The 26,049-nt window shown below is 38.5% G+C and overlaps 1 protein-coding gene across 2 annotated transcripts in view; it reads left to right on the top strand.

Moving 5' to 3' along the window:
- FBN1 (fibrillin 1) overlaps window positions 1-26,049 on the top strand; it is a 151,975-nt gene that overhangs the window by 51,080 nt on the left and 74,846 nt on the right. For both annotated transcript variants that reach the window (XM_021407256.1, XM_021407258.1), the window contains 9 exons: window positions 819-1,016; window positions 4,276-4,401; window positions 8,188-8,313; window positions 12,192-12,350; window positions 15,642-15,812; window positions 17,086-17,226; window positions 18,012-18,131; window positions 21,775-21,900; window positions 23,850-23,972. In XM_021407256.1, the coding sequence (XP_021262931.1) occupies window positions 819-1,016; window positions 4,276-4,401; window positions 8,188-8,313; window positions 12,192-12,350; window positions 15,642-15,812; window positions 17,086-17,226; window positions 18,012-18,131; window positions 21,775-21,900; window positions 23,850-23,972 (1,290 nt within the window). The remainder of the gene's footprint in view (window positions 1-818; window positions 1,017-4,275; window positions 4,402-8,187; window positions 8,314-12,191; window positions 12,351-15,641; window positions 15,813-17,085; window positions 17,227-18,011; window positions 18,132-21,774; window positions 21,901-23,849; window positions 23,973-26,049) is intronic.

Below are 26,049 nucleotides of genomic sequence, written 5' to 3'. Positions count from 1 at the left end.
CTGGTAACTATTTCAGTACAGATGAACATCAGGTTTATAATTTGCTGGCTGTGCTTACAGGATGCTGGACTCTGTCCGGGTGCTCTCTAACAGAAAAACATTTTAGGGTCACTTGTGAAGAATTAGCTGGAGTGTGCACCCCGGATATGCAGGAGACAGCAGGAGTTGGCAGTACCACTATTTGGTTGTTGCCCTTGGAGAATGGAACAAAATAAAGTCTACTAGTATTTTATTAACATCTTAGTTTAATTCTTTCTGTTGGATAAGTGGCCTGTCGTACCATAAACAAGTCAAAGCAGATGTGTTCCACATGCCCTCCATTCAGCTGTAGGCAAAGCTTACCCACATATCTGGTATATCATATGCCTGAATAACAGTGAAAACTGTCCTCAGAAAACTTTCTGCAATCTGTATTCTCATCCCTTGAGACTCATTTGAAAATAACTTGTGGAAAAAAACTCATCCTAACCTTTTTATCTGTACTATTTTAATTAATGTGCTGAATATTTAAAACAAACTAGTGTAAAGGTTGCCCAGATAGTGTTACTAGGTATTGAACCAAGCTGCAAATGAGTTGTGGAGAATCTTAAATATATAGTACCATTGGTAAAATGGTCATGGTGTATTGGTAGAGCTGCTTTTTTTCCGTGGATTTGAATGAGAAGTAAATCTGAGAAAAACCCTTAGCAGAGCACTACTAAGTGAAAATGCTGGGGTAGTCAGAAATTCATGCACAAAAGACCTGCCTGAATCTTGTTGCTTTGCTTTATTACAAATTTTTATTGTGGTGCTGATTACGTTTCCTATCTTTGGCACAGATTACAGGACCGGCCCTTGCTTCACTTTGGTAACGAACCAGATGTGCCAGGGACAGCTCAGTGGAATAGTCTGCACAAAAACCCTTTGCTGTGCAACTGTTGGGAGAGCATGGGGCCACCCCTGTGAAATGTGTCCTGCCCAGCCGCATCCCTGTCGACGAGGCTTCATTCCAAACATTCGAACTGGGGCCTGTCAAGGTAAGTTAGCAGCAAAGCTTCCCCAAAAGCTGCTGAAATTGTTACTGGATTAATCTTAATTGAGTTACACTGCTGTGAATAACCTGTCCTAAGCCATTCTTGGCTATACGTGTGAAGTATGGAAAAACATTGTCAAATGCATTACTTCATGATTCAGTGAGTGCCTGATGTTCAAGTGAGTACGTTAGTAACTTAGGTCATGTGAGAGCAGCCAGCATCTTAATGAATTTCTCACTGCCAGCAGCCCTTTCCCTTGGTTCTCTAACAGTGTTTTTCAGAGTTTACCACTCAGCCATTCAATGGAGGAATGTATTCTGTTTCAGAAACCACTCAAAACATGCATCAATCTGTGGCAATACTTTTCTATTTTTCTGGTGTGGGATTTTGTTAGCTAAAATGTGTTGGTTTTGGATTCGTTTTGGGTATCTTACCTCTCAAGCTACAGTGCTTCAGCCTGGACAAAAGTGTGTGCTGTGCCATTTGAAATGCCTTATTATACTTAGCATATATTTTATACAATTTTGGAAATGCATTTGCATTTGTTTCAAATCGTAAAATCCACCCAGATGTTGCTTACTTCTTTCTGAGCATGCCTTACCACAGAAAGTCCTTACACTGCTTTTGGCTTTTATTCTAATACTTCCAGCTGTATAAATTCTTTTATTGTCTGGATGTCTGGCAGGAAGCAGGAGAAAGTTAACAGGGGCAGCTATGTATTAAACTGATGTGGATTATAAATTCCCAGGACCATATCTTCGGGACTAGTTTATTTCAATCCGTATAACATTTTCTAATAAGTTACAGTATTTTTTAAAACAGAGGAGATAAAGGTTGTAAATCTACTAGTAATTTCATTTAATCATGAAATTCCTGTGAAAGGACTTCAAGGCATTCCACTGTATTAAAAAATGTAGATATCTGTCACAGGCCAAGTCCTGGTTGGTGCCTGCAGACAGACACAATGAACTTCAAGATGGGCATGTTTGTGTATGCCACGTAACGTGCACATATTTTGACCTCAGCCATTCTGTTCCCCCTCTCACTGTTAAAGGTCAGAACTAAATTGTGTAGAAATCTGTAAATTGATGTTTTGAGATTTTATGTGCATAAATATGTGGCCCACACCCCTGACTTCATGCCACACCTAGTTATATCCCTCTTGTTTGTGTCATGTAAAAGTTGCAGTGACCTCTCCATTGGTTTTGTGCAGTTCAGAATAAAGCTACCTCTGCTTGCTACACATTTCTTTGCATGCAGATACATTTATGCTGATTTGCATGAAGTGCCAACACAATTTTGGCCCTATGTGTTTGACCTGTACTTTCCAGTTTTCTCTTCTCTTGTAATGTGTTCATAATTTCAACAGATCTGCTATAGAACCACATATTAGCTTTATTTTTCATGCAATTGTATTAAATCCTGTCCTGTTGAAATCAGATAACATCCATTCAGACTGAAGACATTTCAGGCTTTCACATCCATATTCAATCTAACTAAAGAAAAGCAGGTTAAATATAATCTAGGTTCTCTGAGTAGGAAAGAAACCATTATAATTGTGTGGAGAAATCAGAAGAAATAAAGTGGAGGGGAGGACAAGTTTGTTATAAGAGTAAATAGAGCATCACTGCCCAAAGTTTGACTTTGTCTGTCTGTCTGAAAGTTAAATTAATATTACAGCTGAGATTTTTTAAAGATACAAACTACAAAAATGAAAGTGAAAAGGTGGGATTTTGAAACAGACATCATGACTCAGGAGCATGAGTTCTATTTTTTTCATTTAAATTCAGTGCAGTGCCATGAAGTCTGGCCTGACTGCGGTTACTAAAGCACAGCGTATAGCTTGAGTCCCAGTAGAAATGTGTCTGCTGGTGGGTACTAAAGCTGTGCTGATCGTCTGTGCTTCCCAGCACAGCGGGTAACGCAGGCACGGCACTGCTCTGACTTTGCTGTCGTGCTTCCCGACCTGGTTCAGACAGCCCAGGGATCTTTACATAATGCTCTGCGATGTGGTACAGATATGCCCCTTGGCGTTTCTGAAACTTCCTACTTGTGGCTCCCAGGGAAATTGCCTCTTGGCCTTTTGTACAGACATAATACTTTGGTTTTCAGACTGCAAGACACATTACAGCTGTCTCTCTGGGAACTATACAGGGAGATTTAAAGGCATCATATCCTTCGGATTCTGTCCTGTGTAGAAACTGATCCTAGTGTGAAGCCCAAGAATTCAATAAATTGGATTTTGACAGCAGCAGCTAGTAACCCCTGGGGAGATGGGAAAAGCACAGGCATTTGGGATGGAGAGTGGTGAGTGCCCTGTTTGCTCCCAAAGGACTAGGGAGCAGCAGACACAGGGCTGTCCTCAGGGACTGCACTGTCACTCCTCCTCCTTTAGTCTCTTTTCTGTGGCTATTACTAAGCCATAGCAACACTTTTGCAGCTTAGCGATGACACGCATGTTGTTGTGCTAGAATAGCTGTCAGGCCAGAAACTTGAAAATGTTTGTCTTGTGCTTCCTACCTACCCTATTGTATCATCTTTGTCATTTCATTATCTTAAATGAAAATTAAAAGCAAAGGGAGAGAAATAAAGGGAAAAGTTAGAAAGAAAAAAAAGCCAGATATGAATGTCTAAATAGATCATTAATAATGCCTCTTGAGATATTAACTATGGCTGTGAAACTCCTTGAGTCAAATCCTAACCACAACTTAAAGTCATGATGCTGATCTTACTAGAGTGAAGAGTTAATCATTTCCATCAGTAACAACTGTGCAGTTCCCTGTATGAGGCCCTCTTCATGCACATCACACACTGTTCCTTCGCTCACCTGGGGCTCCTGCATCTCAGCACTTGGCTATGTGCTCTATGGAGTTGCCAAGATTTTCAAAGTGGCAAGTGGTTTTGAATGCCCCACTTCATATACTTTAAAGGAACCTGGGTTTTAGCAGGCTGTCTTCTCTACATCACCATTCCCCAGATGTTTTGCAAAAACAAAGCAATAACAGTTAGATGTTTAATGTCTGTAACAATAATAACCATGTGATTTCTTGCAGAAAATATTTAGAGTACTGTACTTAATCATACTTTGCACAGAGTAATTACAAAATTAGTGTCTGTCTTCACAAGCAAGTATCATAATATTATGATGGGTGAATAATGGATTTAGGCATATTTACTTTAATTTATATGTAGATAAATTATTATGGCTGTTCTTGAGAAATGAATTAAAAGTGGGTGTTTCTTTTCCTTTTTTATATGATAGATGTGGATGAATGCCAAGCTATCCCTGGGATCTGTCAAGGGGGAAATTGCATTAATACTGTTGGATCTTTTGAGTGCAAATGCCCAGCTGGACACAAGTTTAATGAAGTGACACAAAAATGTGATGGTAAGAACTTTCAGAACTTTCTTCTGAAAGTAGAGGGGGGAAGTCTTCTTTTTGGGGCCAACTTTGTTTACAAGTTTGTAACAAACTTTCCAGACTCTTTTTCCTTGAATATGCAAACACATTCTTCACAACAAACATGGATAATTGTCCTTTCTCCTTCTAAACCAGAGAATCTTAAATATTGGTCCTGCAGCTTTTTCCAACCTTTTATTCATGTAACATTTTGCAGACTTAAAGGTACATCTGAAACAAACATTAAAACAAAAAATATTTTTAACTGATATGTTTCTTAAGAAATGCTTGAAGCACTTGTCTCTGTGAGGACCCTATAATCAAAAAGTGTGTGTGACTAGAAGGTTCAGCGAATCCCCACATACTCAGTTAAATTGCATTTGACATTAATGAGCGCTTGATACTGCTGAGTGTTGACTGCAGGACTAAGCTCTAAACTCATCCTTATAGTTGCAGATGTTTAAGAAGGACGAAGATGTTATCTTTCCTTATTGCTAGTCCTCATTGGGAAGTGGAGTGGGTGCTAGATATAATTGTGAAAGTTTGTGCTGCATGATTATAGATTCCTGCAAATTTTTAAGTGTGATTTGGTACGACTTTTTCCTCTCTGTAATATAATAATCAGGTGTAGATACTGCAATCCTAAACCTGGAGGGTAAAATCTGAGTATTAATCACTAGTTGGTTGACTGTCCCCAGAGAATTTTCCATTGCTTGACAAGTATTTAGCATCTTGCAGATTAAGCCCTTCAGATAGATGAAATGATGAACCACCACCACCAGGAGTTTAAGGTGATCATGAAAGTGAGGTGTGCATGCACCACCTTTTCTTGCATCAGGTGTTTTTATGGAAGTACTAAAAAATTATTTAGTCACTTTGGAAGGATTATGATGATCTTTCAAAAGAAAAATCCCTATTTCAAGTAAAATTTATAGTTTAATTGCAGATTAGGGAATGCAATTTCAGAAGAGTTCATTCATAGCCTGGTTTTCTTACTGACTGCCAGTGGTTTTGGCAGAAAGTAGCCCAACTCCAGGGTAGAACAACATTGCAAGTGTTTCCTACTGTGGACGAAGTACCAAGAACATGGTGAATAGAAAAGACTGAACATGTGCCTTGTTAAATACTCATAGTTGGAAAACTGAGAACTGTAGGCTTGCATATGCTGCACTGTATAAACATTGCTACAATAGCTTTAATTGTCTAATCATGTAGTAAAAAGAGTACCTTCAGAGCCTGCTCTTGGTAACAGTTAAGTAATAGTTGACTGGACCTGAGAACTAGAACTAGGAGCTACCAGTACCATTTTATTTTGGGTCTCAGTTCACATAAGATCATGATAGAAATCATCAGATACAGAGAGACAAGAGATCCAAGATGGGAAAAAGAGATGTGCTGGATTAAGTTCTCTTTATTAGCACAGCTGGTGGAAAATTAGATTTTAGGTGTTACATTATTTCACTGCTTCATATCAGCATTGCTCTTCCAGTTGCATTAAAGCTGAGGTAAATTTATTTTTGTAGTGGTTGGTGGGAGTAACTTTTCCTAGAGTGACATTCATGTTTGTGAGTACATCAAGTATACTTACCTTTATAAAACTTGCATGCTCAATAATGACAATATTGCTTACATGAATGTCAACACTAATATAAACAGTGAAATACTGTTTGGGTTAGGCTCAACCCTAAAATAAAGAGTGATGATTTTACTTTTAAAAAGGTCAGACTATATAAACAGTGGCAAAACTGAGTTTAAGATAAACATTGGTGAATTTGAGTCAGAAGATGCTTGAATCTGATCCATTTACAACTGCATTTTTCTCTGTTAATTAAGGGCTCTATTCAGACCAAAATTCAATTTCCACATTTTTTGTCACTGAGACTTTCGGGACTCCTGCAGAGTATATTCCCGGAGCAGAAGCCAAAAGTCTCTTAGCAGTGCTCCCACGGCACTCAGACTCAAGGCTCTGGCAACACCCTTAAAGTATCACTGAACAAAAAGTCACACCCCTCTTGCACACCCAAGTGAGGAATGCGACCCGCATCACGACAGCTAGCAAGATGCTGGGGAGGAATGTGTGCTCAGAGGGCCCAGAGCCCTGCACAGCTTAGGATGGGACTGCAAAGTTTGGCTGTCTGTATGCCACTTCAGTCGCACTACTCTTCTGCAAAAGTGAGGAGCCACAAAGGTAGTAGACCTTCCAATTCTTCACCTAGGGAAAGAAGAATAGATAACTTCTATATTACTGTCTTCACAGGAGAAGTAGAACAGAGATCCTCTCTACTTGCTTAAAAGCTCATTAATGGGCCTCTGGGACTTCGGGTGTTCCCCCATCTGTTGGGGCCAAATTCCAATTTAGGCGTTACATTTAAATTCCTCCAATCATTTTTAATGACTACAATATTATTCATTCCTTGCCTTGGTGCACTGGGTGGTGTTGCAGTATTTCATCTCAAAAATTTTTGTGGTTGGTGAAATCATTATTATAGCCATGTGTCTATCTGTTTGTAGATCTCTGGAGAAGAGGTTGGATAGAATGCTGTGAAGCCATTATTTCTGGCTGGATTCTCCCTGTGAGGAGAGATACTCAGTGATCATAGATGGCTGTGACAGGCAGTTGTCATTGATCACTCTAGAAGTAACTTACCTTTCTATCATGGAAAAAAGTGAGCTGCTTTTAAGCTTAGCTGGACTCCAGGTTCCTAGAAGATGAGAGCATTGCTAAGTAGATACAGCTGCATTGTTAAGACAGTCCCTGGAAACCAGAGGGAAAGTAACTACACATCACAGGCAGGCTAATGATGGTAATTAAGGAGCAATTAGGACTAGCATAGATTGTTTTTTTGCAGGACTTTATGCAACTTGAACTCCTAATTGTGGAAGAAATCCTTTACTTTCCCTCCATTCATGTATGCAGTTATGATCAGATATTTAGTATATGGGTCTGAATTTGTTAACGATGGCACTCATGGTATGGACTTTTATTTTAAAATTTCTAACAAAATCTGTGTAGAATTATGGGTATGACTTCTGCCATGCTTTCTGTGGTGGATATTTCAGCTTCTGTCTAGAAATTTGTTGAAACTTCAGAGCATTCACCTAGTGGAGAAAGCCCCTAAGTGCCTTTTTGTTGCCAAAGAAACAAGTGAAAACCAGAAAAGGTAGTTTTTGTTGCTTGCAGTCATCCTACTTTGAGCTATAATCCTGTTAAATTGCACAGTTGGTCAGTGCTTTATTGAGGAGTTCCAAGAAAAGAAACCAAGTGCAGTAAGATGGATAGACAGTTCAGTAGGTGCTGTGCTTTTCCTCTGAGTCAGCACTGAACCATTGCCTGTCTGGTGCCATGTGCTGCTGAAGATGCCATAAGATATAACAGTTATGTTCCTGATCACTATGGTTGTTACAGGCCCCATGTAAATCTTCTTAATGCGCAGAATTTGGTTCGAAGAGCTAATGGCTTACTTGCTGTTACTTTCTACAGTTTTAGATTTTCATCCATCATTATCAAGCAGTAGAACAAACGTTCTTTCTTTTTGCAATTTACTGATATTTTCTTAGATTTTATTCTGCCTTTGTTTAAGGTATGTAATGAAAGATGCTGATTCTGGTTCAAAACTGAAGACCATGTCCTTAGTATGTGAAGTAGGAAGGATCTCACGCCAGAAAGTTGGGTCATTATAAATTAATAGTAATAAATTATAGTAAAGTCATTATAAAACACCTATCTGCCTAATATAGATAGTATGACCTGCTTCTCATTTTTTTTTCTTGAAGATATTGATGAATGCAGCACCATTCCTGGAATCTGTGATGGAGGAGAGTGTTCAAACACAGTCAGCAGTTACTTCTGCAAATGTCCTCCAGGGTTTTATACAGCTCCTGATGGCTTAAAATGCATAGGTGAGTAGTATACTGTAAGTGATGAGTCAGAAGGTGTCACGAGCATTCATGAACATCAGAAACGGGTAACAGTGTACAAGAAACGTATTTCAACTTGTCATCTTTAAACCCTTTTATATAGAAGTCCATTATGTGTATATATCTGTATTCTGAAATGTATTTTCCATTTGCAAGATGTTTCCTCTTTCACTCTTTGTTGTAACCTTCTTTAGATTTTTCATATTAGAGTTTTTCTGTCATGCCATATTTGTTGTCTTAAAGTAGGCAGAACTTATTTAACAGATCTACTTGATATTCATGCTCAAGTGTTTGTCTTTAGTCTATGTTACATTCAGTAGCCATTTAGAAAAGCAAATACGCTTCAGAAAGAAGATAGTTCACTCCAAGCAACCTTTTTTTTTCTTATTCTGAAGTGCAGATATTAGCCATTAAAAGAAACTGTGATAAACTGGGCATTTGGATCTGTTTTCATAATGGTGATGATGTGACAGTGCTATTCTTTCTGACTTTCACTGTGGTAGAGCAGAACCAGTCTTTCAAACATTACCCTAGTTATCAAAGGAGTGTGTGAATTAAATGATTGCCCCTGCAGTGCCAAAGCCACAAAAGAGTGGTGTTAGCACACTTCCGCATTACTTCTGGGAATCATGTAGCATGCTCTGTGGCAGGTCAAGTATCTTATTACTTTTTTTTTTTTCCTTTCCTCTCAATTTAATGCAGTAATGGCTTTTTTTGACTGCCAGTGCTGAATTCTGAGCAATCACTGTCATTATTTAGGAATCAAATGAAAGACTTATTTCTTTAGTTTTAGCTTGTACACTTTGAAGGCTCATACACAGTGACAGTGCCAGAGCTCAAGAGAGCTTGCTGTGTTTAGTACCTTTGGTAGAAAATTGGTTGGGAAAGAGTTGAACCAAAATGAGTTCACAGAGAAAAGTACCAAATGATAATAATTCTCTCAAGAGTTCTGGAAATAATTTGGGTTATGATTAGTTTTGAATCATTCTATTCAGGTATATTCTGTTGCCATTCTGTTTCTGCAGGTTGAGAAAGATGAACTGTATTTCTTCCTTTATCAAGAATAGCATTTTGGTAGATTAGATACATACTACTCACTTAAAATGCTGGTGGAACATTGCTTTTATTGCCCCAGATGAACAGCTCTCAAATGACCATGGATCATTGATTACTGCTTGTAGTTTATATTTGTAAAGGATATTTATGCACTTCTCTGAAGCAAAGAGGTTCTATGGAGAAGCTCAATTGCTGTTTCCTTTTTACTTTTTATACTTATACCTCAGTCAGGATTGCCCAGCATTCACCCCTGCATTACATTCTTGCACTTTTCCAGTCTTTTTTACCCACTGCATTTGCAATCTGAAATAGTTTAGCGAAATAACTGGATATTTAAATGATGACAGGCTTTGCTGAGTAATATGCCAGACCATGAGCCATCATTAAAATTTTGGCTTCATGTCCTAGGCAAAACGTGCTAAATGGGAAGTGCTATAAATTATCTATGGATATTTTGGAGTAATGTCTAAAAGGCATATTACATACTTGCCATATTAACAGGGATAGAACTCAACTGCATTAGAGCTGGGCAAAACATGTACTCTTGATTTAATTACAACATGTCTATCTGAAGTGAAAAGCGTGAGCTTAAAGTGTCTATTCTGTTAGAGATGAGGAAGTGCTTCTGAGAAATATATCCCTCATGGGACTCAAATGGAGCAGCACTGGAGCCAAATACCCAAAGGGGGAAACTGGGAGTTCCATTATTACAAGCCTTAGAGATTAGAATAGGCAAAGCAAAGATGGTATCTCCTAGGATTGAAGAGCAGGAACAAAAGCAGGACATCTTGACCAAATACACGGAGAATGCTATGAAGAAATCTTATAGATCATGCTTCTGACAGTCACAAATGTTTGCTCAGTCTTACTTTTAGATGGATGTATTTAAAAAGAAAAAAGCAAGCTTATTTTTCTTGAAAGCTATATTCATGGTGCTTTTTTGCCTTTTTAAAATACAATGCTTTTTTAGTGAAAAATACTAAAATTTTAAAAGCTGAAAATGATTTTATGTTTCTGAAACAGGAAAAAAAGTTGATTCCAGCTGTTCTTGACCTTTTTTGTGGCTTTTCCCTTTTGCAACAGAAAGTGAAATAAGAAAAAAAGAAGTAAATAAAAAAAATCAGTAATTAGGAATATGGGAAGATTTGGCATTTTTCCACTCAAATTTACTATGTTTTTCTGAAAATGATCTGGTTTTGGGATAAGCTGTTGCACCTATAGGTAGACAAAGATATTTGCTCTTTGTTTATTTTTTTAATGACACGTTTTATGTTTGCACAGAACCCTTCTGATCCTTTTCTTCTGCCCATTACGGCTTTCAGTTGTTTCAAAAGTTCGTACTGACCAAAACTGAGAAGGACAAATTTCAGGGGATGATGATAGCATTGTTTAGATTACTCCATTCCTTACGATGCACCCCACCATCACACCAAGCATTTGAATACACCTACACTGTATCAAGAGGAAAATTATAGCAGACACAGTGAGGAACTGTTTGCATCAGAGCTTTCTTTGATTTTAAAATGGTAGATTAAGGACTGTATGTGTTCGGCAGTTTACTTGGGTACCAGAAGGCCAGCAGCAGAACTGAATAATTGTTTTTCTATTTTAGATTTCCAGTATATGATAATAAGATTGAACTAACTAAAATTTAGAAGCAAAGGGCAGCTGACTTTTTTTGCTGTCCTGCTGGTAATATCCGTGTTCAGGGTTCCAACTAATAAAATGCAGAATCATTACAGACTCTCTGAACATATCACTGTATGTGAATTTGCTCAGAATAATAAGAAACTTCCCTCCTTTATTTACATATATATCCACTAGATGATCTAGTAAACTCTGGAAAGCACTCTTACCACACAGATAAATATACCATGCCCTGTGTAACTGAGATGCTGTTTCTGTAGCAAATGGTGTCTGCCATTGTAAGGTTATATCTGCAACTTTTTCCACTACACTTGGACAGCAGATGTTCATGTATTTTAGAAACAAACACGGTCTGGTTTATCATGCAGCATCAAATCACACTTCAGCTTTTATTGAATTTGACATGATGTGACCCATTGTTAAACAATTGCTGAGAGCTGTATATTTATCACAAGATTATTTTATTTTTATTTTGTTTTTTGCTTCCATCCTCATTTTCTCTCCTGTCTCTAAGGTAGGGAATCTTCTGTACAATGTTGCTAGGGCTAATTGTATGAAGTCTGGGTACGAGATGTTCTTTGTACAGCACGTGCTCATCCTTTTCAGACAGGAAGCCAGCACATCTCCATAAACAATGTGATGGCACTGGTTAAAGCTATGCTGCTCTTTCTTGCCTGCAAGCCTATATCTTGTCAAATCATGACATACTTCAGCTGGGGAAGCCATGACTAATGAAAAGTGAATTACTGCTTTGAGAGCTGCATTATTTTGAGTTTATTGCTGTATATCTGTGTATTTCAAATCAAAGCATAAACAGAAGTGATCTGGTACTATCTTTAATGGGGATTACACTGGAATTTTTCTCTAGAGATTCTGAGGCATATCCATTCTTTTTTCCTTCTCTGATTCATTGACATTGCATGTTTCACTTTGGCATTCACACAGAAAATATTTCACCTGCATTGAACTCCAAGTAGCCAAAATTTTATCGATATTTTTCTGGTTTTCTGCCTTTTGCTTTCTGTTTTTTGTGATGTTGCAAGTGCTATGTGATAGATTGCATAATGAACCAAGTAAAGCAGGACTTTTCCTTTCTGTTAAAGTCACATTCCTCTTTGGATTGTTGATTACATATCTGTTTCTCTCTCTTTCGGTAGATGTACGTCCTGGATACTGCTTCTCTACTCTGACCAATGGACGCTGTGGCAATCAGCTCCCCCAGCCTTTGTCCAAAATGCAGTGTTGCTGTGACAGCGGCAGATGCTGGTCTTCCACTGCAGCCAGCGCCCCTGAAATGTGCCCAATCAGATCCACTGGTATGAATTCACCTGTATTCTTATGAGTGTGATTGAACACTGAATTAGGCAGTCCTTTTACCAGTAATGTTTTCATTACAGAATTGTACAGAATAATTGAAGCTGGAAGGCACCTTGGGAAATCATTTAGTTCAATCCCACTGCTCAAAGCAGAGTCTCTTACAGCAGGTTGCTCAGGATCCCCCAACAGGCTATGGCAAGCAAACATAGTCAAAGAACTGTGACTTTACCTGATTTGGACTTTTTTTTCAGCATCCTCTTTAGGCTTCAGTTACTTCCTCCAGAGCCTTCTAATAGATCCTTCTGTAATTTTGTTCTTGTTGGAAAACTGGGGTTTCCTTTCCCTTGTATCTAGCTTTCTGAGCTGCCGTACCAGAATTTGACAAAGAACGTGATTTCTGTCTGCTACCAGAAAGTGCTGTACTTTATTGCCTCGCTGTGTATCAGGATCCCCAGATAATATGAGATTAGAACTTAGAGATTGCGAAACTAAGTGTGAGGGAGTGGAGGAAATATGTTTTTGAGTTTGTTTAGGACTGCTTTGGAAAGGAAGAACACAAGAAGCTTAAGGATTGCTAGGACAAAGCTCAAGAGAGGTGCAGGGTTTAGGGAGGAATTGAGATCATAACACTACTGCAGTATAGCTCTGAATTGTCAGAGATCACATATGGGAGTGTTTGTTATTCTTGGTTTTAATGCTTTGAGTGGAACTGTAATACTGAAGCAAAGATTTAAGATCAAAACTCCGGAAGGTCTTTTCCTGGTTCTGACACTGTCTTACTAATAATTTTTAAACTTGCCAAATGTCCAAGATTGACTAGAATAATGCTAAGAAAATAGTGTAACCTACTGATACTTGTCTGAAACGGGAAAGAGACAGCTCCTCAATCTTAACAGATTGAGACAATCCCTGTTTTCTTTACATACTTTCTAATTATTGGTATCTGACTGCTGAATAAGCTGGGTGGAAAAGTGAAGTAATTCAACTCACAGTGCTGACAGAGACATGATAGAGAAAGAGCTAGAACCCAGGACTTGTTGATGCAAAAATCCATGCAGGGTCTCCCAGATCATGGTTATATTCCAAATTTTTGTCCTGACTTGGGATATAGATTGAGACCGAGCTTGCTCTTTTCAAAGATGTTTTGAAATTATTTGAAATGCCTTAAATGTGTGCAAGTTATCACTGTCATTATTTAATCATGTTTATTTATTCCTCAGTATATCCTGAGAAAGTGAGATGACAAATTTAGAGCTGCCTGTGAAGAGTATCAATGTCCCAAAGTCTCTCTAATTCTGAAATAAGAATACATAGCAATATGAAGTGGAGCACTAGCTGCATAACGTAACCAAGTGGTTGCATTTTCAATGTGAGCAGCAGACCAGATGGTACTATAAAATAGGTTGTTTATGGCTGGAAATTGTACATGGAGATTAAAGTTGCAATAAAAAGGGCTTGCACTGTATTTCTTTGCATAACACAGCAATAATTGTTGATGTGGAATGACAGTGTTCACCACTGACACTGTAAATACTTTAAAAGTGGTGTCTCAGGCATCCACTAATGCATGTGTTCAATTCTCACCTAAATAGTTCCTTCATTTGTGCTAATTCCATTCAATAAATGGGCAGCCCCAAGGCCATGACTTCTTTTTGTGTGGAAGGCCTCTCCTCTTGGTGAATTGCCTTTGGATAATTGGGCATTACCAACCTAGAGTAGAAAAGAAATACAGTATTGTTTCTTTCACAGGGACTGATCAGTGGGTTGTAGAGAACGGATGATTAGAGAATCAACTCTTAAAACCATCATTAGCAAACATTTGCATAGTGGAGTTTGTGTATGCAGTTATGCAGATTCTATTTCTTCTGAATGTCTCTGTGTCTGTTTTATCACAGATAGACCACTGACAGAGAACAGATTCAGCTTGGGAACAGATTCAGCTTAGTTATGAATAGGCAAAATAGAACGCTGGAACAAAACAAATGAAATACAATAAAATCTTCTTTGAAATGATTTAAAGATTAAAATCACTCTGAGGAACGCTAGAGGGAAATGAATTGACACATAAAACAATCTGATCACTAAGAGCATTAAAATAAACATGGTAACAATTAGGGAATGAAGAATTTTGGGCTACCACGTTTATTTAAAAATCCTCTGTGATTTGGGATGAATTTCTAATACGTTTTATAGGTGGAAAAAAAAGTGTGATAAAAGTGTTGAAGGCAGAAATATTCAGCCTTGTTCTCCCAACACTGAACTTATTTTTCAGTTCTCATTTTATATTGCTTTAGCAATTCATGCATCTCTTTAGCTTTTTGTTTTCATAATTCCCTTCCCCTCTTATGCCATAAACTTTAAAATTTTGCAGTTCAAAGTTACTGTCTGCACAAACAGTAGTTTGTGTACACACAAACTGCGGACATGAATCAGGTCAGCTGGAAACATGGTCTTTAATTCTGATACTCTGTGTGCATTCTTTGGATCAAATTTTCCAAAACCACACTTCCCGAGGACAAAAGAGTTAGGGGCAGGAGGAAAAGTGGGTTAGTAGGACAGATGCCACTAATAGAGATAATAAAAGAATGTATGACACTCAATATAGACTTTGTTTACAGCAAAACAGATCATTTTCCCATCAGGGGAAGGAAGAATTTACTGTGGATCGGACTCCATTTCTCTTTCTCTGTGCTCCTTAGACTGCACCTTGTTCGGTTTCTGCTTTTGCTGGCAAACTTCCTTTGGACAGTGAAATAGTGTTAGTGTATTCATTCTCTAATTGGTTTTGCCTCTTGGCTAATATTTATATTTCTTTGTTTTAGGAGACTAACTTTTAAGAAATCCAGTTGAAACTGGGCTTTTTTCCCTGCTCAATATTTTTCTAACATTATTGCAAGCTTTGTATTAAATTAACTTGGGATCATGTCCAAAAGTCCTTCTTTAGGTAAACTTTTCACTGAGTTCATCAAAGATTTGATGATTAAAATCAGATTAAAATTAGATTAAGATCAGATCCCAGCCTCACTGTTAAATTTCATATCCAGAATGTCAGTTTTGTTGTCTTCTTTCTAACAGTCTTCTGACAAGCAGTATTAATATCCTTCTTTGGATTAATGACTTGATTCTCAGAACAAAGCTCATTGCTATGAAGAAAACTGATATAGGCTCAGAGTTTCCAGATTCTTTAAAATTTGTTATTGCTTATCTGAAATGCTGTGAAAAGGGGGAGGGCTGGATAAAATGGATATGCTGCAACAGTCTAACACAACATGCATGTTTTCACATTTCAGATGAGTATCGCAAATTGTGCACAGTGGCTGCTCTGCTGCCAGCAAGACCTGACCTTCCTCCAGGCCGTCCTGAAGTCATCCCTCCACCCCTTGTTCCTCCTGGTCCTTACCCTCCTCTGGTCCCTCAACAGCCAGAAATTGTCTATCCATCTCGGGCTCCTCCACCTCATGGTAAGAAGGAAATATTTACCTTCTGCTACACCATTTGCATTTAACTTCTTTTAAAAATTACATTTCTCAGGCAGTCTGTTCCCTTCAGCTCTTGGTATCTCTTGTTTATCTGGCACTTAACTGGATATCCTTCTAATCATTGCCTGATTACCACGTATCTTACAGCAAGTATACCTCATTGGTAGTGTTTTTCTCCTTAAAATAGGATTCCAGCATTACTTCCTCACTATTTTAACAGTTACATTACTGTTTAAGGCTATTGTGAGCTTTGCACCTCAGCATTGTGGAACATGAATAGCTCTTGAAGTTATGATTATTACTTACTTTAAAGAGCTTGTCTATGAGAATGCAGCTTCTTTCATGTTGTTTTCTTCGCTCTTGCTTGGCCAAGTAGGAAATGCACAGATAAAAATATTAGCCTGGTGGGCACTGGGACCAACCTAATTTGAAGAAGGAACTGTTCTAGTGATACAAAGGGTTGGGTAAGATTTCCCTAGAGCAAGGAGGAAGCCGGAGCAGCATAGTGATGCATTCTTTATTCTGTCCCTTTCTCGGGGAATTTACTAAGTGAACATATAGTCTGCTGTAGGCATGTACCACCTGAAATTATTTGGTGTAACCACATATTATTTTGCAAATAAACACACGTTTGTTTCACCCACGCTCTGTACAGATGCAGGCAGACTCCACTTGCACTGGCACCAGCTGAAGCTATTTAGTCTTGGTTCAGCACCAAGCTGAGCTAATAATCCTAAGAGGCAAAGTATGCTAACTCAGGCCTGACACTACACTGACGTAGCTGCACAGTTTCTAGTCAGCTGGGAGCACGAATACAGCCAGCTCACATCTGCCTGCCAAAGACCATATAGGCTTCCAGCGTTATTCATGCCCTCTTTCACTGGGTTGTCTTTGGAAATAGAGATAACTGAACCATTCTTCCACATCTTTGCTACAGTTGGCAGTCCCTGGGGTGCCACTCACCCACTTTTCCCCTAAGTGTGAGTAGATTCCTCTTCCTTTTCCTTTTGTCCTGCAAAAGGAAATCACGTCAGATTTGCCACAATGAAAAAGGCAGTGGTTGCTAGCTGTTTTCAGAGAGATCTCTTAGAGACAAAGTGCTACCTTCTCTCTTTCAATGCTGATTGTAGTATGTAATTCACATTGTGAGAGAAGGTAAATGTTGGCTTTTTATGGAAAACGCTGTCCAAGTTGCAGATTACCAAAAATGATTATGATGAGCTATTAAAATATTTTTCTAACTCTGTTGTTTCAGTGATCTTGCCGGTGAACTTCACTGACTATTGCCAGCTGTTTCGACATCTCTGCCTTAATGGGCACTGTATTCCCACTCCTGGGAGCTACCGCTGCAAGTGCAATAAAGGATTCCAACTGGACGTTAGAGGGGAATGCATTGGTATGAGATTTTCTGCTGTAAATCACAGGGGGGAAATTTGTTAAACAGCTTTTTCTTTTCTACATAATTTCTGGTTCATATATGAAACAAATATCCTCCTCAAAAAGAAAACCACATGCAACAGTAAATAGACTACGTATTTTAAAAGGTGGCAAAAACTACTTTCAACTGCAAAGTTCCTTCCAAAGTAGTTTTGCCTTTAGGACAGCATTTAACAAATCTTGTAACTTGTCACAAAATTATACAGAAGTAAGAATTCCTAAGTAAGCTGTGTCTGTAATGTGTTCTGTAGTGATTTAAGATAACCTGTTTAACAAGCTACCAGCTCTTTGAGTATGCAAATGAACTATTGTAAAAAAAATAAAAATAAAAAGCAGTCATAAACTCAAACTTAGTAAGATGAACAAATCCTCTTTCATCTGATCAGGAGTATCCCGTTGGACTCCAGAGCCCTTTGATTTTGAGTTCGCAGCAAGGATTAGCTATCTCATACATGGAAGATTTTGCTTCTGTCAAAAAATCTTTGTAACTTCTGGGGCTGGAAATGCAGAAGTGTGGGATTGAGGCTTTTATTGTAATATCTTGTCTTGTTGGGTACTCTGTTTCTTGCTGAGTTTCCCAGTTCCTATTTAGCTTAGAATGTGGTGTCCTTTTACTGGGAACTCAGTGGTGTCCCCTCTCCTTTTAGGTTGCAGCACGCTATTTCACCAACTATGAAACAATAAAATAACTCTGCAGACTGCCTTTCAACCTATGTCTTAATAAAAATATACTGTGTTTTGCAGATGTCGATGAATGTGAGAAGAATCCATGTATCAGTGGAGACTGTGTGAACACCCAGGGATCCTACATGTGCCAGTGTCGAATAGGATATCAGAGCACACCAACTAGAACAGAGTGCCGAGGTAAATCACAGCTTTATAGCTATATCTGTTTATTGTATATGTGCTAGAAGGGAAAAATTGTTTTTAAGCAACCTTTAACACGTTATGTGTGATTTTATTTTTTTTAATAATCGAATAAGGCAGTAAAAAGTGCTATTTTGAAATGGTTAACCTGCCAAAGCTGGTCTTCTACAAACAGGATTATGAAGAAAGACATTTTGTCCTGTGCTGGAAGTATCTTGGCACCATTTGTGGCTTTGAACTGGAAGACTTTTTTTTTTAACTGCTGAGACATTTTTACTTTTGATCCATGAGGATCCTGAGGACGATTAAGCATCCCTTTGGAGCAAGCTTTTACGTAAAAAAGACTGTTAAGAGACCGTTACTAGACTAACAAAGGTGGAAGGAAAAATAAGTCTTCTGGTGGATAAAGAGTGCAGTATCCATGTGTTCTTCCTCTCCACTGTTAAGAGTGAGAAATCAAAGTAAACTACAGCAATGACAGCTTAGATAAGGTATGAGAAAGTAGCAGAGTATGGGAAAAGGCTAGACAGGGAACCTGTAGATTTGCCATTTTTGGTATTTTTTAAGAACAGGCTCAACAACAGTCCTGAAGGTCTTCATCCTGCCTTACTGCAGGAGTGGCATAGCTCCTCAGTGATCAGCCCTCTGTCAGGCATCTGAGACTCCAGATAGTCCTGGGATAGTAATTGGACAGCAAAGGTAGATACAAAGTTACATGGCTAAGCCATAATGAGAGACAACATGCAGGAGAATTAATGACTACTTTGATATTCCATAAATAATGTGGCATCTAAATGAAGTAGGATAAATTTGAATGCTCGAAATCCTAGCTTGTTTTTGCTTTCTGAAGCAGTTTCTAAAGAGCCAGAAGAAAGTTAGCTGTATTAGTGTGTGATTTTTTTTTTCCTTTGTGAATCCAAAAGGTATTTGTGGTACAGAAGCTTACTCCAATCCAGGGCAACGTGCAGAGCCAGCACTGCTGCTGCGTGTTGCTGGGAGTATTGCTAATTGCTGCCAAACAGCCAAGTTGTAGAAGCATCTTCATAACTCAGCTTACTAGTGGTGAAGGAGTGCTGAAGTGGAGTCTCAGTGGTGATGAATTTACTCATGAGTCATTTTTGTCACACGCTTTTAATTTGACTGATTCATTATACAAACACATGCTTGTCAGAAGCCCAGTAGCTTAATGGCATTAAAGTGTGGTCACTTAGCAGTTCCTTTGCAATCTATGAGAACTGTGCTTGCTTGACAGGCAGTTCAGAAAGTGCTAAGATGTGCAGAATCTTTGTTTTCTGAAGGTATTTTTAGGACTATTTTAGGGAAAAGAAAAAGGTTAGTGGGATGCATTTGGCAAAATATGCATATAGCATTGGAGCCTCCCAAAACCAGCTTTTGTGTAAAATTACTTTACATGTCTACTTTGTATGTTGTTTTATTTTTTTGCATACACAAATGTTGTCTTTGCTGATATGCTTTTGCAAATGTGTTCCTTATGTCCCTTTTTGAAAAATGAAGTCATCTTGATGACCAGATATTTATCTATTCCTTGCTCTGAGGTTACATGGGAGGGTTTTTTTCTACATGGTAAATCTGATAGGTGGCTCATTAAACATTGCTGACTATATTACAAGCTACTGATTAAACTGTAATTAGGATCCCTTATAATTTTAGTAAGAGTTTGACTGAATGTTAACTGGGAACTTAGATGAATAAGGCTAGCAGCACTATGATTAATGATCAAAATGAAAAGTATCTTTCAAATGCAGAAGAGGGATCTAAAATGGACCTTAAAAAAAAAAGTGAATTTTTATTATTAGCTATGAATTAACAGGAGTCAATACTTCAGTATTTGCTACAATCTACTTGACATTTCCAAGAGGAAAAGATCATAACGTTACATGGTGGAGTCAGCAGTTAGAGATATTTCAGTGAGAAGGGAGCTTTTACATTTGCGAATGTCTATGAGGAAAGAATAAAATCCACAATTACATTTCACAATTTGAAAAATTCTAAAGGTAACAGAAACTAGAGATGGGTCTCTGGTCAACTTTCTATATTTAAAGAACACCAAAAACCTGTGTTAATTTTCTGCACCATGATTTAGATGGCACCATAGAATGAATGGTTTGAGTTGGAAGAGGCCTTTAAAAATCATCTAGTTCCAACTCCCCTGCCATGGGCAGGGACACCTTCCACTAGATCAAGTTGCCTAAATCCTGATCCATCCTTGCCTTAGCGCCTCCAAGGATAAGGCATCCACAGCTTTCTTTAGGCAGCCCATTGCCTGTGCCTCACCACCCTCATTGTGAAGAATTTCTTCTTCAAGTCCAAATTAAATCTGCCCTCTTTTAGTGTAAAATATTTATCCGTGTAGGAAGGTAAAGATCCTAATGAACCCTAAAATACTAAAAGGCCAGAAAAATGTTGAGATGATTTAGCATTTCTGCCTACCCTAAGAAAGAAGGTTGGCAGAGTAACTAAAGCCAAGCTCGGGTACAACTGAGTGCCATGAAAGTAAGGAAAAGGCACAGAGCACAAAAAAAACTCACTTTCTGTGTTACTGATAAGTTATGCTTGTTTATCAGTTGAGAAGAGGTTTATCAATCCTGTATGCATTTGCTGGATGTCAAGGGAGATGCAAGCTGCCACTGCCACTTGAGCAGCCCTTGCCTCTGGTGACCTGGTTCCTTGCTGGCACAACACTTATTTTAATGGATTTCTTAGCAGCTTCCCAGAACTACAATGCTGCAAATTGAAGTTCAAAAGTTTGAGAGTCAGCAGTTGTCCCTCAAATACCTGTCTAGAGATCAGGAGCACAGTGCTGGAGAACACCTTGTCCTCTGTTCCTTCCTCAAGCACTGCAGTGTCCTGCTGTCAAGAGGGCTCGGAGAAGGGCACCCCCCGAGTATTAGTGAAGATAACGTGATTGTACGTTAGATGCATTTGCATAGGCTGGTTGAGATCTCTGTGAACAGAGTCCCTTGTGTGCAGGAATCTCTGGGAGATGGTCCAGACCTTGATGGAGAACACTGAGCAATCTGAAAAATGTCTAGACAGTCTGTCTCAGCATCTCCTCTCCCCTCGTTTGCAGGCGAGGGAGAGCTGCCAGCCTTGTGTGATATCACCATTCAGGTCCTCCAAAGCACTTGCCAAGCACCTCCTGCAGAGAGGGGGAAATTAGGAGCTGATGTTTCAAATATAAAATAAGCAGGAGAAATATCTTCTGAGGTGGGAAAATCTCAAACTTTCTTCCTACCTTACAAAGCAGCAGCGAAAAACAAGCTTCCCCTGTCTTTTCTTCAGTGGTTAGCTATTGTTAAGTTAAATTTCAGTAAAAACATTTCCATTATGAATGAAAATGGAAAAAAAAATAACAGTTAAAAAGGTCTGATTCATGTTTGAGCAAGCTGCAGGGTAATGTTCACTGAAATTCTTTCACAGCAACTAGAAATTTCAAGCTGATGAACATTTTCCACACCTATAGCATTTAGTTATGGAAATGAAAATAAGTACTTTCTCAGGTGATTATAGTTTCCATGTAGGGTTAAAAACCATGGGGAAGGGGAAGTGGGAAAAATTCCTCCTGAGTATAAAAAAGAAAAAAAACCAAACATTATTTTTCTTTTCGTTTGGCTTTCAGACATTGATGAATGTTTACAGAATGGTCGTATCTGTAATAATGGACGATGCATAAATACAGATGGCAGTTTTCACTGTGTGTGCAATGCTGGCTTTCAAGTGGCTGCTGATGGAAAAAACTGTGAAGGTAAGACTTTTCTGAAGTGACTCCATATCGGTAATTACAATTGCAAGAGATTATGCATGTCAATAAAAAAGAAAAGGACCTTTGGTAGGGGGGGAGGGAAGGAGCAAGGAATCGAATTTCTAAATACCTTTTGCTGTATCTGGGAGGGCAAGTAAACTGTCTTTTGCAGCCAGTTCTGGAGCCTTGGCTTGGCAATCCTCAACAGGATGTCTGTCCAGCAGGAGAAATAGCACATACCACTATCGCAAAATGCAGTTTCTTTGATGGGAGTGGTGCATTTTAAAATGGAGCACATTTTAAAACGGAGCACAAGTCACGTGTTGCCTGATTTTACTGTGTGTTTAACAGTATGCTTTACAGGATCTAACTGGGTGACTATCTGTTTTATGCAGATGCAATCTGGTCTGACCTATAAAAAACATTTTAAGAAAAATTTGTAAACATAATTGATGTGTTCCTACCTCCCAGACCTTTAGCAAAGTGGGGGAAAAAAGAAGAATGTTCTTTATCATGCTTCCCAAGGTCCTTGGGAGGGTTCCCAATGATCTATTCATACATTAAAGGAATTTCATGCACTGTTCTTAGAAACATTTTTGGCAGAATATTATCTCAGTGATTCAGCTCAAAGATTTAATGCCAAAATTCCTGGTTGGGATAGATACACGATTTTTTTTTTAATCATAAATTATTTTTGTCTGACAGCCTGTAAGTAAAAAGAAAACACACTATGTCTAGAAGTGTAATTTCTGTCCAAGACAGCTGCAGTATTAAGGAAAATAGCATGATTCTGAATACATTGTAATGTCATTATGATCCAATGATTTTATGTGCTAGTAGTGATTCTGTTAATCCTTAGTAGAGACAGACATTTTAAAACTGTTTTTCCTGACTCTTTTTTAGATATAGTTTAGCACTTCAAGTTACTTTTTAAATATCTAATTACAGAACTGTATTGCCTAAATACATTTGAAAATGAATATAATTTGGAAAAAAACTTGATTCTGATTTCTTCCTTTCCCACCAAATACCATGTGCTAATAGTAATAAGAACCAGGACATCGGCAGTCTGGTAAAACATTTTTAATTCCATTGCATATGTTGCCAGAATGTCTGTTGCATCCACTTATGAAACAGTTTCATCTCTGGCATTGTAATGCATTGAGTTTTGTTCTTAGGAATACATCTGCACACACTAATCAGTAAAGACCATGGGACTGTGCCATCCCTTAATGTAACTGTGTACAATTCTTTACATGAAACTAGTAAATAGTGCTGGTTTTCTTGTAGGTAATGTCCAGAATGGATTTGATTTGCGCCAGGATCAAGTAAAGAGTAAAAGAGTAAAGAGGATGTAATAGCTTACTTAAATCCAGCACAGAATTCTGGTGTGTGTATGACTGGCTGACTGTGTAGGATTCAGAACAGCGCTGTCTGGGACCTCCACCTTTTCCTATTTGAATTCTTCACGCTGTGCCATTAGGTCAGAGAGTGAATAATGCCAGTGTGAAGCAATAGTTAGTAAGTACCTTCCTATGTGGCCTATCATGCTGAGTCCAGGAAGGAGTATGTTTTATTTTAAATGAAAATGATGATGAAAATGCAGCAGAATGCAGAGTGCTTCTTCATGCTTGAGTGCAGCGTTGGAAGTCTCCCACACTGTAAGTCTTAGACTCATCAGACAGACGTTACAGAAGTTTTCAGTCCTAGCACAAGTGTTCACTCCTGCCCTTTCAGGAAACTTAATAAAATTATGTTTGCCATTTCAAATGCAGTCTGCTTCTAACCTGGCTCCCATTTACATTGAGATTGTAGGCCCTCTTCAATCGTGTACCTTTTTCACCTGTTTAAGGTTTTGACCAACCACGTAGAAAATTATCTTTTGGATATAATTAGTAGGAGTTCTTGTATGTAAATAGTATTAAGATTATGTTCATTATATGCACTTTCAGATATGGATGAATGCAACATAAGGAATATGTGCCTGAATGGGATGTGCATCAATGAAGATGGCAGTTTTAAATGTATTTGTAAACCAGGATTCCAGCTGGCATCTGATGGACGCTATTGCAGAGGTGAGCGTAATAAGTTATGGATTCCTGAGAGCTGTATTCTGTGGTAGCTTCAAGAGTTGCCTAATTTTGTTAGAGTGATCCTTGGGGACAAGGAATGTGTGCAGAGTTCTCATCAGAGATACTTTTTAATTGGCTAGAATGATTTGTTATTGCACAAAACAGCACTCAGTCTTCTCCACAGTGTTGAGCAATAGCCTTAACCAGCCAGTGGGAAATATTCTTTGATCAAGGGTTGTTTGATCCAATGCAGTTAAACTGTTGTTTTGTTTTTTTTTTGCCTATGAAGTCTTCTGCAGTTTGAATCCAGAATACCTCAATTTTTGTATTTGGCATTTAAAGTTTTCTGCCTTTGACCACCCTAACATCCTGGCCCATTGCCTTGCTGGGGTTTGACTCCCATTTCTGCCTGGGCGTTCCTACTCAATACAGTATCTCTGATAAGTGCGCAGTAGCCCATGTGACCAAGATAAAGACATGAGCACCACAGCAAAATTGTATTTCTCATTTCCTGCACTAGTTCAGCAATACCCCTTGTGGGAGATGCTGCAGTGTTCTGGTTGCTATTTATGTCATCAGAGTTCCTGTTCTGTTCCATCAGGAACTGCAAACTTTGTGTCCATAAATCTTTTCATCGTTTCAGCATGTTGTATACGTCCAAATCAGAAATCAAAATAAGAAGTAAACAAGTACTGGGCCAAATTAATTATGATTTTTCTTTTCTTTTTTAAAAAGTTTAAAATCTTTCAGCTCCTGGAATCAAGGCAACAAAAGTGTTTGCCTACACTTCAGCAATTTTTTTTAAAGTCACACTGGGTTAGGCAGCAGCATCTTGTGGACCAGTAGCAGCATTTAATGTTTGAATTAATAACTTGATTTTGAGAGTTACTGACATTAAAGGCAGATAAATTTGAATCTACTTCTCGAACACTGTACGGGTCCAACATCTGAGCTTGCATAGTGTCTGGGCTTAGGTCCAAACCAGAACAGTGATTTATTGGTAATACCTCCGGAACTTCTCTTGCATTTGGGTACCTTTTGCACCAAATGTGCAATCTGGTGCTGCCCAGATTTCAGGTGGGGGATTCATTTATTTTTAGTGTGAGAAGACCCCATTCATACTTCATAATAGGGTGGTTTCAACGGGGAAAATTAACTATCCTTTAAATTCTCAAATGAACAAATGCATGGATCTGTACAAGCGTGCCATTACCTTACTAGCTGTCTGTGTTGACTGCAGCTTTAACTCACTTACAGCACCAGCTTTAGTTACTTTCTTACCTGTTTTCCAAATAGTAGGTGTATGTCTGTGCTTTGTCAAGGATTGTTTTTCAGCTGGTCTGTGTGTGGGAAGGCAGTGAGACTTGGTCTCAGACTTGTCAGGGAAAAGCTCAGTGCGCAATAGGCTTTGATGAACCAGCCAGTTGTGTTCCCAAAGACCATTGTGTTATTATCAGGGATGTGACTTTCTTATGCAAGCTCAGCCAAAAAGTTTGTCTTGTTTTTTTGTCCTGAGCATCTTTTTGTATATTTTTTGCTGTTATTAGATTTTGTTTGACGGATAGCTTTTTTTTTTTTCCCCCCCATCACTCTGTTCACTGAAATGCCATCCAAGAAAATGGTACATAAATTGCTTCAGACTTTTTCAAAATCAAACTTGGGATACTGGTCTTCACAGCATCTCTTACATACCTCCTGGCTAAACGAGAGTACGGATACAGCCAAAATGGGACTTCTGGCCCTAGAGAAATGTTTCTTCTGTGCATCAAAGGGAACATATTTGAAAATTATCCAAAATTGCAGGGAACTCAACTGATTCCTACTGAAAGTTGGAACAGATCTTATAGTAAAGTGAAGGATTTCTCCCACTGCTTTTCAACACTTACAGTAAGCCTTGTTCTCTATGAACAAGCATGCAAGCATTCATTATGTGTGAAATTACTATTGAGTCAAAATCAAACCAGATTTTGGGACCTTGACACCCAAAGTACATTTATTCTGAGTTTCATGTGTGTCTCCTTTCTTCCACTTACCCAAAGGATCATGAAATAGTTCCCAGGAATTTAGCGGCAAGAATGGG

Source organism: Numida meleagris, chromosome 9, assembly GCF_002078875.1.
Source record: "Numida meleagris isolate 19003 breed g44 Domestic line chromosome 9, NumMel1.0, whole genome shotgun sequence".
NCBI classification, from domain to species: domain Eukaryota; kingdom Metazoa; phylum Chordata; class Aves; order Galliformes; family Numididae; genus Numida; species Numida meleagris.
This window is presented reverse-complemented; position numbering and strand designations above follow the sequence as displayed.